Source organism: Mangifera indica, chromosome 15 (genome assembly GCF_011075055.1).
Source record: "Mangifera indica cultivar Alphonso chromosome 15, CATAS_Mindica_2.1, whole genome shotgun sequence".
Taxonomy (NCBI): Eukaryota; Viridiplantae; Streptophyta; class Magnoliopsida; order Sapindales; family Anacardiaceae; genus Mangifera; species Mangifera indica.
The window spans coordinates 2554250-2567137 of record NC_058151.1 but is presented as its reverse complement, the minus strand read 5'-3'; the positions used below and the strand labels follow the sequence as shown (position 1 = coordinate 2567137).

General features: G+C 35.1%; 3 protein-coding genes and 1 long non-coding RNA gene across 5 annotated transcripts; 2 read left to right on the top strand and 2 right to left on the bottom strand.

Annotated features, from left to right (window-relative positions):
- Positions 1–203: 203 nt before the first annotated feature.
- Positions 204–1880, top strand: LOC123197685 (UDP-glycosyltransferase 76B1-like). The gene is made up of 2 exons (XM_044612023.1): positions 204–818; positions 952–1880. The coding sequence occupies exons 1-2, from the start codon at positions 320–322 to the stop codon at positions 1827–1829; spliced, it is 1377 nt and encodes a 458-aa protein (XP_044467958.1). The 5' UTR covers positions 204–319; the 3' UTR covers positions 1830–1880.
- Positions 1881–4016: 2136 nt separating this feature from the next.
- Positions 4017–6449, bottom strand: LOC123197316 (L-idonate 5-dehydrogenase-like). 2 transcript variants are annotated; one of them, XR_006497863.1, is made up of 7 exons: positions 6066–6449; positions 5902–5969; positions 5570–5806; positions 5066–5356; positions 4779–4966; positions 4438–4691; positions 4017–4092 (listed from the first exon to the last, which is right to left on the bottom strand). XR_006497863.1 is itself a non-coding variant. In XM_044611558.1 (6 exons), exons 1-6 carry the CDS (start codon positions 6178–6180, stop codon positions 4499–4501), a joined length of 1092 nt encoding a protein of 363 aa, XP_044467493.1. In that variant the 5' UTR covers positions 6181–6448; the 3' UTR covers positions 4222–4498. The 2 variants fall into 2 exon arrangements, 1 of the variants encoding a protein (XP_044467493.1); XM_044611558.1 differs by lacking the exon at positions 4017–4092 and having other exon boundaries at positions 4222–4691; positions 6066–6448.
- A 203-nt stretch (positions 6450–6652) lies between these two features.
- Positions 6653–7957, top strand: LOC123197317. Its single transcript, XR_006497864.1, has 2 exons — positions 6653–7294; positions 7507–7957. It is a non-coding gene; the product is annotated as an uncharacterized LOC123197317 (long non-coding RNA).
- Positions 7958–8386: 429 nt separating this feature from the next.
- LOC123197314 (UDP-glycosyltransferase 76B1-like) lies at positions 8387–11220 on the bottom strand. The gene is made up of 2 exons (XM_044611555.1): positions 10571–11220; positions 8387–9373 (listed from the first exon to the last, which is right to left on the bottom strand). The coding sequence occupies exons 1-2, from the start codon at positions 11067–11069 to the stop codon at positions 8496–8498; spliced, it is 1377 nt and encodes a 458-aa protein (XP_044467490.1). The 5' UTR covers positions 11070–11220; the 3' UTR covers positions 8387–8495.
- Positions 11221–12888: the final 1668 nt, after the last annotated feature.

Genomic DNA, 12888 nt, shown 5'->3' with positions numbered 1-12888 from the left:
TAATTACCAATTTCACAACATATCTAAGTGAAAAGTTTGAGTTTATTTGAATTTAATACCTCTTGTATGAGAGGTGGCTTTTGCTGTTTTCCTATAGTAGTCTATGAAGTGATGATGGTGTTTCAAATTTCAGTAAGTAAGAAAATAATTTCATCACATGCAATGCATGCAACAGAAAACCCATATGACCATTTCAAGTTTTCTAAGGCAGCAAAACAACTAATGTTATCTTTATTCCACCATCCCATTACTGCGTATTTTATATAAAAGGTTGAAAAGCACAAAGCAACTGCAAGGAGGAAAAACAAGCTCTCTAGCTATGGAGGACCAAAAAATGTTTCATCTCCAACAAAGAAAGGGACGAAGAGTTATACTCTTTCCCTTGCCTTTACAAGGCCACATCAATCCCATGCTTCAGCTTGCAAGTATTCTCTATAACAAGGGTTTTTCCATATCCATAATTCACACAAACTTCAACTCTCTAAACTCTTCTAACTACCCTCGCTTTTCTTTCCATTCAATCCCTGACGGCCTGTCGAAAAATGAAGCCTCCTTTGCTGACATGGTAGCTCTTGTTTCGCTCCTCAATGTTAAGTGCGTGGCACCATTTAAGGATTGCTTGAGGAAGATGCTGTCAAATAGTGTTGAGGGGGAAAATGTCGCCTGCTTAATCACGGATGCTGGCTGGTACTTCACCCAAAGTGTTGCTGAAAACCTTAAGATCCCGAGACTCGTGTTGCGGACTAATAGTGTCTCTTATTTTCTTGCTTATGCTGCCTTTCCACTCCTACGGGAGAAGGGCTATATCCCCGCACAAGGTGCAAAATTTGTTTCTATCTCTATCTTGTTCTCTTGTTGTTACCTTTTTTACCGCAGTAGCTTGATTGATGTAGCTTCAAGACTATCATTATCGTATTTTATATCTTATTTCTCCATTGTTGTACTGCTTAGATTGTGAACCTGAAGCACCAGTCCCAGAGCTTCCACCCCTAAGAGTCAAAGATATTCCAGTGTTCAAAACAGACATTCCCGAGACCCTTCACCAGGTGATATTAGAATTGACTAATCAGACGAAGGTTTATTCAGGTTGCATATGGAACTCTTTTCCGGACCTTGAACAAGTTTCTTTTGCAACATTACACAAGGAATTTCCAATCCCAATGTTTCCTATAGGTCCATTTCACAAGTACTTTCCCGCTTCCTCAAGTAGCTTACTATCACAAGACCATAGCTCCATTTCCTGGTTAAACAAGCAACCCCCGAAATCCGTAATTTATGTGAGCTTTGGAAGCATTGCTGCTATAAACGAGAGTGAGCTCTTGGAGATAGCTTGGGGGCTAGCCAATAGCAAGGTGCCATTCTTGTGGGTGGTCCGGCCTGGCTTAGTCCGCGGAGCAGAATGGACTGAAACATTGCCAAAAGGGTTCCTGGAAAGGCTCGATGGAAGGGGACATATTGTGAAATGGGCTCCCCAACAAGAGGTTCTAGCTCATCCTGCCATTGGAGGCTTTTGGACGCATAATGGCTGGAACTCCACGTTGGAGAGTATATGTGAAGGTGTCCCCATGATTTGCCAACCTTGTTTTGGTGACCAAATGGTGAATGCAAGATATGTCAGTCACGTTTGGAAAATTGGGTTGCACTTAGAGAGAAAGTTGGAGAGAGGGGAGATAGAAAAGACCATTAAAAGAGTAATGGTGGAAGCTGAAGGCCAGGAAATGAGAGAAAGAATTATGTACTTGAAGGAGAAGGTTGATCTTTGTCTAAAGCAAGGAGGGTCTTCGTACCAATCTCTAGATAACTTGATTAATTACATATTGTCATTCTAGACATTCCAAACTTGTTTAAATAGTATATTCAATATTCAATTTACTATTTGATATATAATTTTGTATTAGTATGTAATTAGGTATTATGTTATCTTTAATTTAAAATTATCTAATTATATTAAAATATTTTATTTATATAATATATTATATATTTAAAAGTGTATATACATATTTCTGTAATTTCAAATATGGTGTAGATTGGAGTTGCATGGTTCCATGTCAATTATAATTAAACCTTGGAAACTATTGGCTAAAGCAGGATAAGGATGTCCTTTTCCAGTCATTTTATCCCCTCATCACAAGAGAAAGAAGCACTCTTTCTACATGCATGAATGTGGATTTCATTATCAAGACATTGCTACTTTGCAATCTCTTATTGGGGAAGAGTTGCGTCTTCTTTTAAGTTACTTGTTAGGTAAAAGACCATTCAAAGATTGTAAAGTATGCATTTACTTAATATTGTGACATGTGAGTTGCATTGCTACACACAACTCAAGTGCTACTTCCATTTATTATTGATAAAAAGATCTAAACGTGACATCAAGTTATGTCGGGTTGGGTTGGCCCCAATTGTGTATTGTTATATATTATTTTTAATTATTAATTATTTTTTATAATATTAATTAATGATAAATGACTTCTGGGTTTTCAACGATATTAATTTATATATATTTTTTAAGATTTTTAATTATATTTTGGATAAGGGTAATGTTATGTTTGTAATATTTGTACATAATTTTATACATAAATAATAATATATCATTATATGATTTGATAGTTAAAAATTAAAAATAAAATAATATCTAATTATATTATGATACATTATTGTTTGTAAATAAAATTATACACAAAACTTTATTGTTTGTATAATATGTTTTGGGATTCTATGATATTAATTATTAATGTTTCATAAAAAACCAAAAGATATTAAAATTAATAAATATGATATCATGAGAGAGATAACAAACATTAATAATTAGTAAGTGTTTTCAATTCCAAAAAATTAAAATATTAATTTTCATTTTTCATAAATTGAATAGTGTTAGGCGTGTCGAGCTAGTTCATAAGCTTAGTTTCTAAATTTGCGTATGCCACAGACAACCCAACCCAAACCCCCTTTTTTTAGCCCAACCCACGAGATATGAGTTTACCTGACCCTCCACCACTTTTATATAAAACTCATAAAAATCTATTTTTATATAGACCAATTTTTCGTATCTCATGTTATACAAAGTTTATTTCGTTTTTAGTTAACTTGTATGATCCACGTTGATGGTTTTCAATCGTATCGTAGGATAAAATCTATAACAACATAATTACCTCACATCCAGTGTTGCAAGAATAGATGGAGTGCTTCACAATGCCTATCGTGAATCTCTGAAAATCTTGTGAAAAATGTGATACATAATTGACAAGATATTATATATTCACAGCGCAAAGGCAAACGAACATAGAGTCTACGAATGATACGTATGTGTATATGTGTGCACTTTAATCAAATGTGTGATAAAAATGTGTTTCTTGGAATGCTATGATAATGGGGTATGTAAAAGTAAGGCACTTATTGGAAGCGCAGGAACTTTTTGATGTGATACCTAGAAGAGATGTAAGATCTTGGACCTCTATGATCACGGGATACTCTCAAGGTAACCAATTTGCTGAGGCAGTGAAGCTTTTTAGGGACATGATGTTAGCAAAGGTGAAGCCTGATGAAATCAAAGTGGCAAGCTTTCTTTCTCATCTGGGCTCACTAGACAAGGAAGAGGCGATTTATGAATAGATACAGAGGTATGGTATCAAGTCAGACACATAAGTGGGGAATTCACTTATGGATATGTATTGCAAATGCGGCGTGCTTGAGAAGGCATTGGATCGTATTTCATGGACTCCAAGTTTACTCAGGCCTTGCTGAGTGCTTGTAAGCTATCTAGCCGCTCTAGCAATCTAGAGAAGCATACGAGTTTATGAAGACAATGCCAAAAGAGCCAGAGGTCATACTCTGGAGAATTTTTCTGAGTGCCTGTAAGCTTCTTGGGAATTTGGCTCTAGCTGGTATTGCTACAAAACAAGCTTCTTAAATCGGAGTCTTCTAACAGTGGGAACTACATTCTCCTGTCAAGTACTTACGTAGGTTCAGTTAGATGGGATGATGCTAAAAGATTAGGGAGTTGATGAAGGAGGTTAATGTGCCAAAGCCATCTAATTGGACTTCCATTGAAGTAAATGTCATCACAAAACAATTGGAAGGAACTGTTACAGTCATTATCAGAAATCAGATCATATCACATTGGAAATCAGATCATATCACATCCCTGGAGATCCTACATTATCCCTGGAAATCGTATCTACATTATACCATTCAATCATATCCCAGATTTTCAGAGATCGCATATTGATTAGCAGAATATTTCTCCATTCAAAGCACAGCCATATTTGTACGATTTATATTTTGTTACCAAAGGCAGATTAGGATTTACAGTATATAAACTATTTCATGTAAAGATTGAACAAGCAAGCAATATAGAAAACGAAATTCTTCCTTACTTCTCTTGAGCTCTCTGGTTCGCAGCATTGAACCATCTCTGCTCTCTCAGATTTTGGCAGTCATCATATATAAATTTCTTGGTAAATGATATCATCAGTTTACCTCCAGCTTGAGCCATTTATTTTTACAGATGAAACATGACTTTGATGGCATTGCCACCTCGAGCACTAGTTTCGAAGGCATCTTCTACCTCTTTCTGTGAGAAGCCAAACCGGTGGGTTATCAATGGCTTAACGTCAATCTTGCCTGTTCTCAGAAATTCAAGGGAGAGCGGCCATGTATTTCTATACCGGAATATCCCAATTACATCCACCTCCCTACCAACAAAGGAAAAAAAACATAATTACTACTATGCAAATTTCAAAGTCATCTGCAATAGCTGCTGACAGTTGCAAATAGCTCACCTTGCAGCAACTGGAGTCAGAGGAACAGTCATCTCACTCTTAGCCAGCCCAATGAGACAAACTTTGCCGCCCGAACGAGTGGAAGCCAAAGCCGTTGACATGGTCTTATCGAGCCCAACGCAATCAAAGCTCACATCAATGCCTGAACCCATGGCATTTTGTATCTTTACCACCTCAGCAATCGCATCCTGTTGAAAAAAAACTTAACAGAAGTGAAAACAGAACAAATTTTGATTTGGTTTCGTCCATTTGAAAGCTTCAGGAACAAATATAATTATTTTTTCAACCTCTTCGAGTGTTGAAACTTGAACGGTTGCATCTGCCCCAAGGTCCCTAGCAATGGATAGACGGTGGCCATCAACATCAACAATTACAATTCTGGGGGCACCAAATGCTCGAGCAGCTAATAGGGTAACAAGGCCAATGGGTCCTGATCCCATGATCAATACATTAGTTTCAGGGCCAACATTTGCGCGGCGACACGCATGGACACCAACACTCAGAGGTTCACACATGGCCCCTTCCTCCAAGCTCACATTTTCCGGTAGCTTGAAACATAAGTTTGCTGGATGCACCACCTGGTAGAAGTGAAAAACAAAAGAACATTTGTGAGGCAAATCTCATGTCGGCAAAACATGGGAGAGATGTTTGGTTGCTTGGACGGTTTGATGTTTTCTAATATATTGTATGTTCAAAATGGACAATATTTAATCATTGGACCAAGGATGTCTATAAATTTCAAGTTACCGAAATTTGTCAATTTGAGAAAGCAAAGACATAGGATTGATCACCTTATGGGCAAGGGAGCCATTGGTTGGAGGAGATCCAAAGAACTTCATTTCAGGACACAGATTGTAGCTACCATTTTTGCAAAGATTGCAACGCCTGCAACTAATACCGGGTTCCAGTGCTACTCGATCACCCACCTCTAAGGACTTAACTTCACTGCCAATTTCTTCTATGATACCAGCACACTCATGCCCTATTACCATTGGCTTTTTCACTATGAAATTTGCACATCTCATTGTCTGTGAACAACTTTAAGCAGGCATTAGGGTCTAATATCTTCCTAATTTTTTTTTTAATTAAACAAGATTTGCAGAGTTAAATAAGTTCATCTAACCTTGAAGTGATGAATATCACTTCCACATATACCAAGAGCTTTGATCCGCACTTTCACATCTTGAGGGCCTAAAGCAACACATCAATTTATTCAACATGAAAGTAAGGCATCTTACTTAAGACATCAGTTCAGAAGACTAAAAGGAAGAAGAGCAAAACATATACCAAGAGAAGGCAATTGGTAAGGCTGAATTTTAAGAGTTTTGATTCCAAGAAGCCAAGCTGCCATGTTCTCCTCTCCATCTCCGCTTATCTTAACTTCTTCACCATTATGACCCATCTTTCCCTTTCCTTCTCACCCTCTCTCTGAGTTGCTTGTATCTTTTCCTCTCAAAAGTGAAGCACTGTAGCCCAGTGGATTCTGATCAAAAAGCCTTCCTTCCGTTCTGTCTTTTATATCATGTGCTTACCCAACAAACGCTTGAGTTATCCACTTTTAAGGAAGAGTCTTCCACGAATCCTTTTATGAAATTTCAAATAGTAATATCCTGATTTTTATGTTCAATATCTAGAGGATTTATTGCAGTTTAAGTGCTGAAAAATAATTTCAAATTGTTAAATTAAGAGAGTTATAGTATTACCGATTAAAATAAATGGATAGACATTGACTATTTATCTTCAAGAAATTGGAAATGGATAGAAACAAAGAAGATAACTGAGTTGTGTTGGGACTTCAAATCACCAAACCATCCTCGTTTTTACATCTCTGTCGACATACGATGAGTTGTTCTCAGTTAACAGTGACTCTTAGAAAATAAAAAAACTAATTGAATCAGAAAAAACACTAGAATTAATCATCTCCACAAATAACTTATGCCCCAGTTGGGCGTGTCACTGTCAAACTTGTAGTCATATCCCATAAACATTTCTTTTTCACATTTTCTAGATTGAAAAAAAAATCTTTGAACAGATAATATCCCACTGTAAATCATCAATCTCTGTGGCTTCAAGATTAAGACCTTTTTTCTACAGTGTGTCTCTGAATAATCAAAGCATATATGTTAGAAAGAAACTACTGAGGGAGTAGGACCTCCCAGAAGACAAAGGAAAGAGGAGAAAGTTTTATCAGATTTCAACTGTTTATATAGCCTTAGCAAAATGAATCTTACTTCCCTAAAAAATCTTATTTGCAAAATAATAAAATACTGCTAATTTTCCTAATTGCACAGTACTAAAATAATACTAAATATAATCATTGGTTATTTTCGAACTAATATAATCCTTGCACCAAGCTGGAGGTTGCGACTCGCTTTGTTGTTACATGTTCCCAACAAAATATGGGGAAAGAGGAATGTCACATGGAGAAATGAAGGATGGAGAAGAAGTGAAAATGACTTCTTGGGTTATGGGTCTCAACACCCTCAAGATTTAACCTTTCAACCTCCATCCTCTGGGTAATTTTTTATGTTTCTTTCTCTTTTGTTGTTTTGTAGTAGTCTACTCAAGTTTTGTATTGCTATGTTATCAGGATTCTGTTTTTATCCCTTTCAAACATATGAATCCGTATGCAAGACTCAAATCGGATTTATTTTTTATTTTTATTTTTGAGTTTCTTAATCAAGAACTCTATGAATGTTGTGTATGTTTCATACATTGAGATGTGCAGATTTTGTTGTGAAAGAGCCTATGGTGATTGGTCATGAGTGTGCTGGGATCATAGAGAAGGTGGGAAGTGAAGTGAGGACTTCAGTGCCAGGTGATCGTGTTGGCCTCAAACCGGGGATAAGCTGCTGGCGAAGCAATCAGTGCAAAGAAGGTCGATACAGTCTATGTCCTGAGATGAAGCTCTTTGCAACCCCATCAGTTCATGGTTCTTGTCAACCAGGTTAACAAAAATGCTACATTGCTAACTAGAATCTAACGGAGTCGGTGCTTGGAAATTTATTATGCCCTTATGAATTGTGCATTTAGCAATTAGAAATATGGTAGAAAATCATTTGAAAGGTTACAATGTGTGTATAGTTTTGTCAATAGACATGGTCTTCAGAACAAACCGGTTAGTTTAATTATGTTTTTCTAATTTGACCTTTATAAAAGGTAGCATAGTTTTGGATAAATTTGGGGTTGATCCTGTGGAGTATAATGTTCTTTTGCTGCTGTATATAGTCGTATGGAAAGCAGGGTGTATAAGCTCTAGGTGGTGTGCGATTTTGTAGGACACAGGCCTTAAGTCTTGTAGAGACAAGCAGGGTCACAGGCCTGCCTTCCGAATCCTAGGGAATGAATCCAGTGTATGTCATTCTAGTTGTTTATTACCTCTGATAGTAAGGTTAAAACTCTTGACATGCTAAATTATATCACATTGGGCAAGAGAGGATTTAGACACTATCTTAGTCAAGTTGAAAATCATTTAGGCAAAAAAGCTAAAAATCTTCAAACTAACTAAAGATGTATGTATCTGTCCAAACAATTTAAAAAGCTTTTTAAAGAAAAAAGGATTGTTAGACAAATAATAATTCCTTATATTTTGTAATAAAATGGTGTAGTAAAAAAAATGAACTGTATATTGTTAGACATGGTTAAATTGATTATGACAATTACATATCAAATAGTAAATTGAATATGGAGAGTACTTTTTAGACAGGTTTGGAATGCCTAGAATGACAAAATGTAATTAATCAAGTTCTCTAAAGATTGATACGAAGACCCTCCTTGCTTTAGACAAATATCAGCTTTCTCCTTCAAATACATAATTCTTTCTCTCATTTCCTGGCCTTCCTCTTCCAGCATTACTCTTTTAATTGTCTTTTCTATCTCCTCTCTCTCCAACTTTCTCTCTAAGTGCAACCCAATTTTCCAAACGTGACTTACATATCTTGCATTCACCATTTGGTCACCAAAGCAAGGTTGGCAAATCATGGGGACACCTTCACATATACTCTCCAATGTGGAGTTCCAGCCGTTATGGGTCCAAAAGCCTCCAATGGCAGGATGAGCTAGAATCTCTTGTTGGGGAGCCCATTTCACAATATGTCCCCTTCCATCGAGCATTTCCAGAAACCCCTTTGGCAATGGTTCAGTCCATTCTGCTCCCCGGACTAATCCTGGCCGGACCACCCACAAGAATGGCACCATGCTATTGGCTAGTCCCCAAGCTGTCTCCAAGAATTCAGTGTCGTTAATAGCAGCAACGCTTCCAAAGCTCACATAAATTACGGATTTCGGTTGTTGCTTGTCTAACCAGGAAATGGCACTTCGGTCTTGTGATAGTAAACTACTTGAAGAAGCTGGAAAGTACTTGTGAAACGGACCTATAGGAAACATTGGGACTGGAAATTCCTTCTGTAATGTTGCAAGAGAAACTTGTTCAAGGTCCTGAAAAGAATTCCATATGCAACCTGAAGAGACCCTGGTCTGATTAATCAAGCCTAATTGCACCTGGTGAAGAGTCTCGGGAATGCGTGTTTCGAAGACTGGAATATCTTTGACTCTTAGGGGTGGAAGCTCTGGCACTGGTGCTTCAGGTTCACAATCTAAGGAATAAAACAATGCAGAAAGAAGAAATAAAATACTATAAGGATTGTACTTAATTCTCTTTCAAGTTTCGATGGCATGATAATTCTTGATTGCATACTAGAAAAAGAATACACTACTATCATTTCTCCTATAATGCATGTAGTTTCAAGAATATATCAATCTAATATAAGGATTTCCCAATTTTAGAGATTTTAATCCTAATTTGATTCATCCTTTTTATAGAAAGATTATTATATTATTCTAATTAAAATTTTATAAATGATTAGAAATATCATATATAATGTCTTTTGGCTATTTTTTAAGAAACAATAAAATATAATTCAAAGTCTTTGTCCAATTTGGAGGTTAATCTCCTCGCAATCATCATATCTTTATCTTTATAGTCAATTCTCTTTTAAGTTTTTTCAATTTTCTTTGATAAATCCTTAAAGTTAACATACAACCAATATATATAAGAATCGAGATTGTGAAATATAATAATATATTAAGATCTTAAATACAAGATACGATATTTGAATATTATATTAGAAAGTATAGATTTTTAATTTAACATTTATATAGTTTTAAATTTTTCAATCTTAATAACTAGTTTTTAAGATATAGTTTTTTCGAGATATTGAAATTACAATTAGAAGCTTGAAGCTTTAGAGGCCTTATACCAGCCAAGTTCAATCCCTTTAACCCAACCCAATTCAGCAATTGAAATTACGCCATCCACCCAAACTTAATCTGCAACCCAAACACTCTGATCATACCCAACTCAAACAAATTCACCAATTGAAATTACTCCATCCACCCAAACCGAATCTGCACCCCAAACACTCTTATCATACCCAACTCAAATCAATTCACCAATTGAAATAACACCATCCACCCAAACCTAATCTGCAACCCAAACCCTCTTATCATACCCGACTCAAACCTAATTAGGTCAGTTGTTTTTATCATACCCAACTCAAATCATTTCACCAATTGAAATTACACCATCCACCCAAACCTAATCTGCAACCCAAACACTCTTATCATACCCAACTCAAAAGTTGATTCCCTCAAAGTGTTCAAATCTTTCTCTTTCTTAATATTCCTGACTTTCTTTAATAAAACCCTAGTTTTTACCATCAAGCTACAGTTACTGTGGAAAAAAAAAATGACAAAAAAGAGAAGAAGATAAGGATAGAAACAAAAGTTTGCACCTTGTGCGGGCATATAGCCCTTCTCCCGTAGGAGTGGAAAGGCAGCAAAAACAAGAAAAGAAGAGACGCTATTAGTCCGTAACACGAGTCTCGGGACCTTAAGGTTTTCAGCAACAGTTTGGGTGAAGTACCAGACGGCATCCGTGATTAAGCAGGCGATTTTTTCCCCGTCAACACTATTTGACAGCAACTTCCCCAAGCAATCCTGAAATGGCGCCACACACTTAACATTGAGGAGTGAAAGAAGAGCTACCATGTCAGCAAAGGAGGCTTCACTTTGCGACAGGCCATCAGGGATTGAATGGAAAGAAAAGTGAGGGTAGTTAGAAGAGTTTAGAGAGTTGAAGTTTGTATGAATTATGGATATGGAAAAGCCTTTGTTATAGAGAATGCTTGCAAGCTGAAGCATGGGATTGATGTGGCCTTGTAAAGGCAAGGGAAAAAGTATAACTCTTCGTCCCTTTCTTTGCTGGAGATGAAACTCTCCTTGGTTCTCCATAGCTAGCTAGAGAGCTTGTTTTTCCTCCTTGGAGTTGCTTTATGCTTTTCAATCTTCTTATCATATACGCGGCGATGAGATGGAATGAAGATAACATCAATTGTTTTGCCTAGAAAACTTGAAAATGGTCAGATTAGGCTTTCTGATGTTTGCATTGCATGTGAAATTATTCTTTTTCAATCCAAACATCACCGTCACGCCATGGACCACTCTCGGAAAACAACAAAAGCCATCTCGTATCCAAGGTACGAAATCCAAATAAACTAGACAAAAGATATTTTAATTAAGGCCAAATAATTATTTCTTACCCTTTAAGTTTTCTATCCAATTATTAAAATCAATGATCAATCTTTCCCACTGTCTACTAAAATCAATAGTGAGTTTTACAATCAAAAGATATTTATATTATTTTTTCTAAATATCGTATAAAGTGTAAATAAGGGTATAAGTGTCATTAATTAAAACTTATTTATGGGTAAATGAATATGTCGACTACCTTATTTTAAAAATTTTCATATTCATCCTATATATTTTAATAATATTTTAATAATTTTAATATAATATTTACATCCCTAATTTGTTATATTTATTCATTTTTAGGGGTATATTTGTAACTTTTAAATTTACAAAGGGCAGTAGAAAATTTAAAAATTTCAAAAACATCTCAAACTTTTTTAGAATTAAAAAAACTTAAAATTACAAAAAATAGAAATTGTTTCAAGCATACAATTATATGTTATTTACATCTCTTAATATACTTGTACTAGTTTTTTTTTTAATTTAAATTAATATAAATTAGAGATATAAATTATTTAATAACTTTCAAGGCAAATTGTTATTTAGTTAGAAGAATTTTTTTTCTTTTTATAATTTTTATAAAAAAAAATTACAAATTAAAATTTAATATATAGATGGAAAATTAGTTTTTTCTTTCAAATTTAAAGGTAAGTATTCATCTTTTCATCAAATATTGGGAGGAAAATAGTCATTCGCCTTTACTTAAAATTATCTCTTAAGAGGAAATATTAAATAAGAGATTGATTATCTAATAATAAAATAATTTATTTCATTTATCATAATAAAATATATTAGAGTTGTGCATGTTGATTAATATTCGAAGGCAAGATACCCGAAAAGAAATTGATCTAAAAATGACAGAAAATAACAACTTAACGTTAAATAAGGCGACAGGTGGAATAACCCACAAATTCTCAGAAGAAATTGCTAAGAACAAGAAGTCAAAGAGGGCTTAGAAGACTGGAAATTGTGAGTTTTGTTTAAACTAAATGACTATTGATTTGAGGTATGATAATATTGGCTCTGGGAATGATTATTACAATTAGGTCAGTGGAATCCAGCCAAAATGGCTAGAATGCAACATTGTAGGCATGCGTAATAATCGTTTCTAGAGAAAGAATGGTCATTCATCTATTAGAATAAAGATGCGGTCATAAGATATGATTATAAAAAACTTGTGTGTAAAAAAATACACAACCATTCTCATAAAATTAAAAGATGATTTTATCCCAAAAATCTACATATGGTCGAAAACGTGAAGCTAGAGAGTTGTTTATAATATAAGAATGAATGCTTCTTCAAGAAAATAAACGGTCAAACATGAACAATCATAAAGGAAAGATTGTAGAAGCCCATATTGAGTAAAAATGAACATTTGTTTAGTGATGATTACCAATCATGCATATAAAAAAATAATAATAAATGGACGGACAACTATTTATAAATTTGTCTAATGAGAATTTAAGAATTTTAGAGGCACATTGCCCAAGAAGCACCTGAGAAAAAGAACATGACAGGGCCT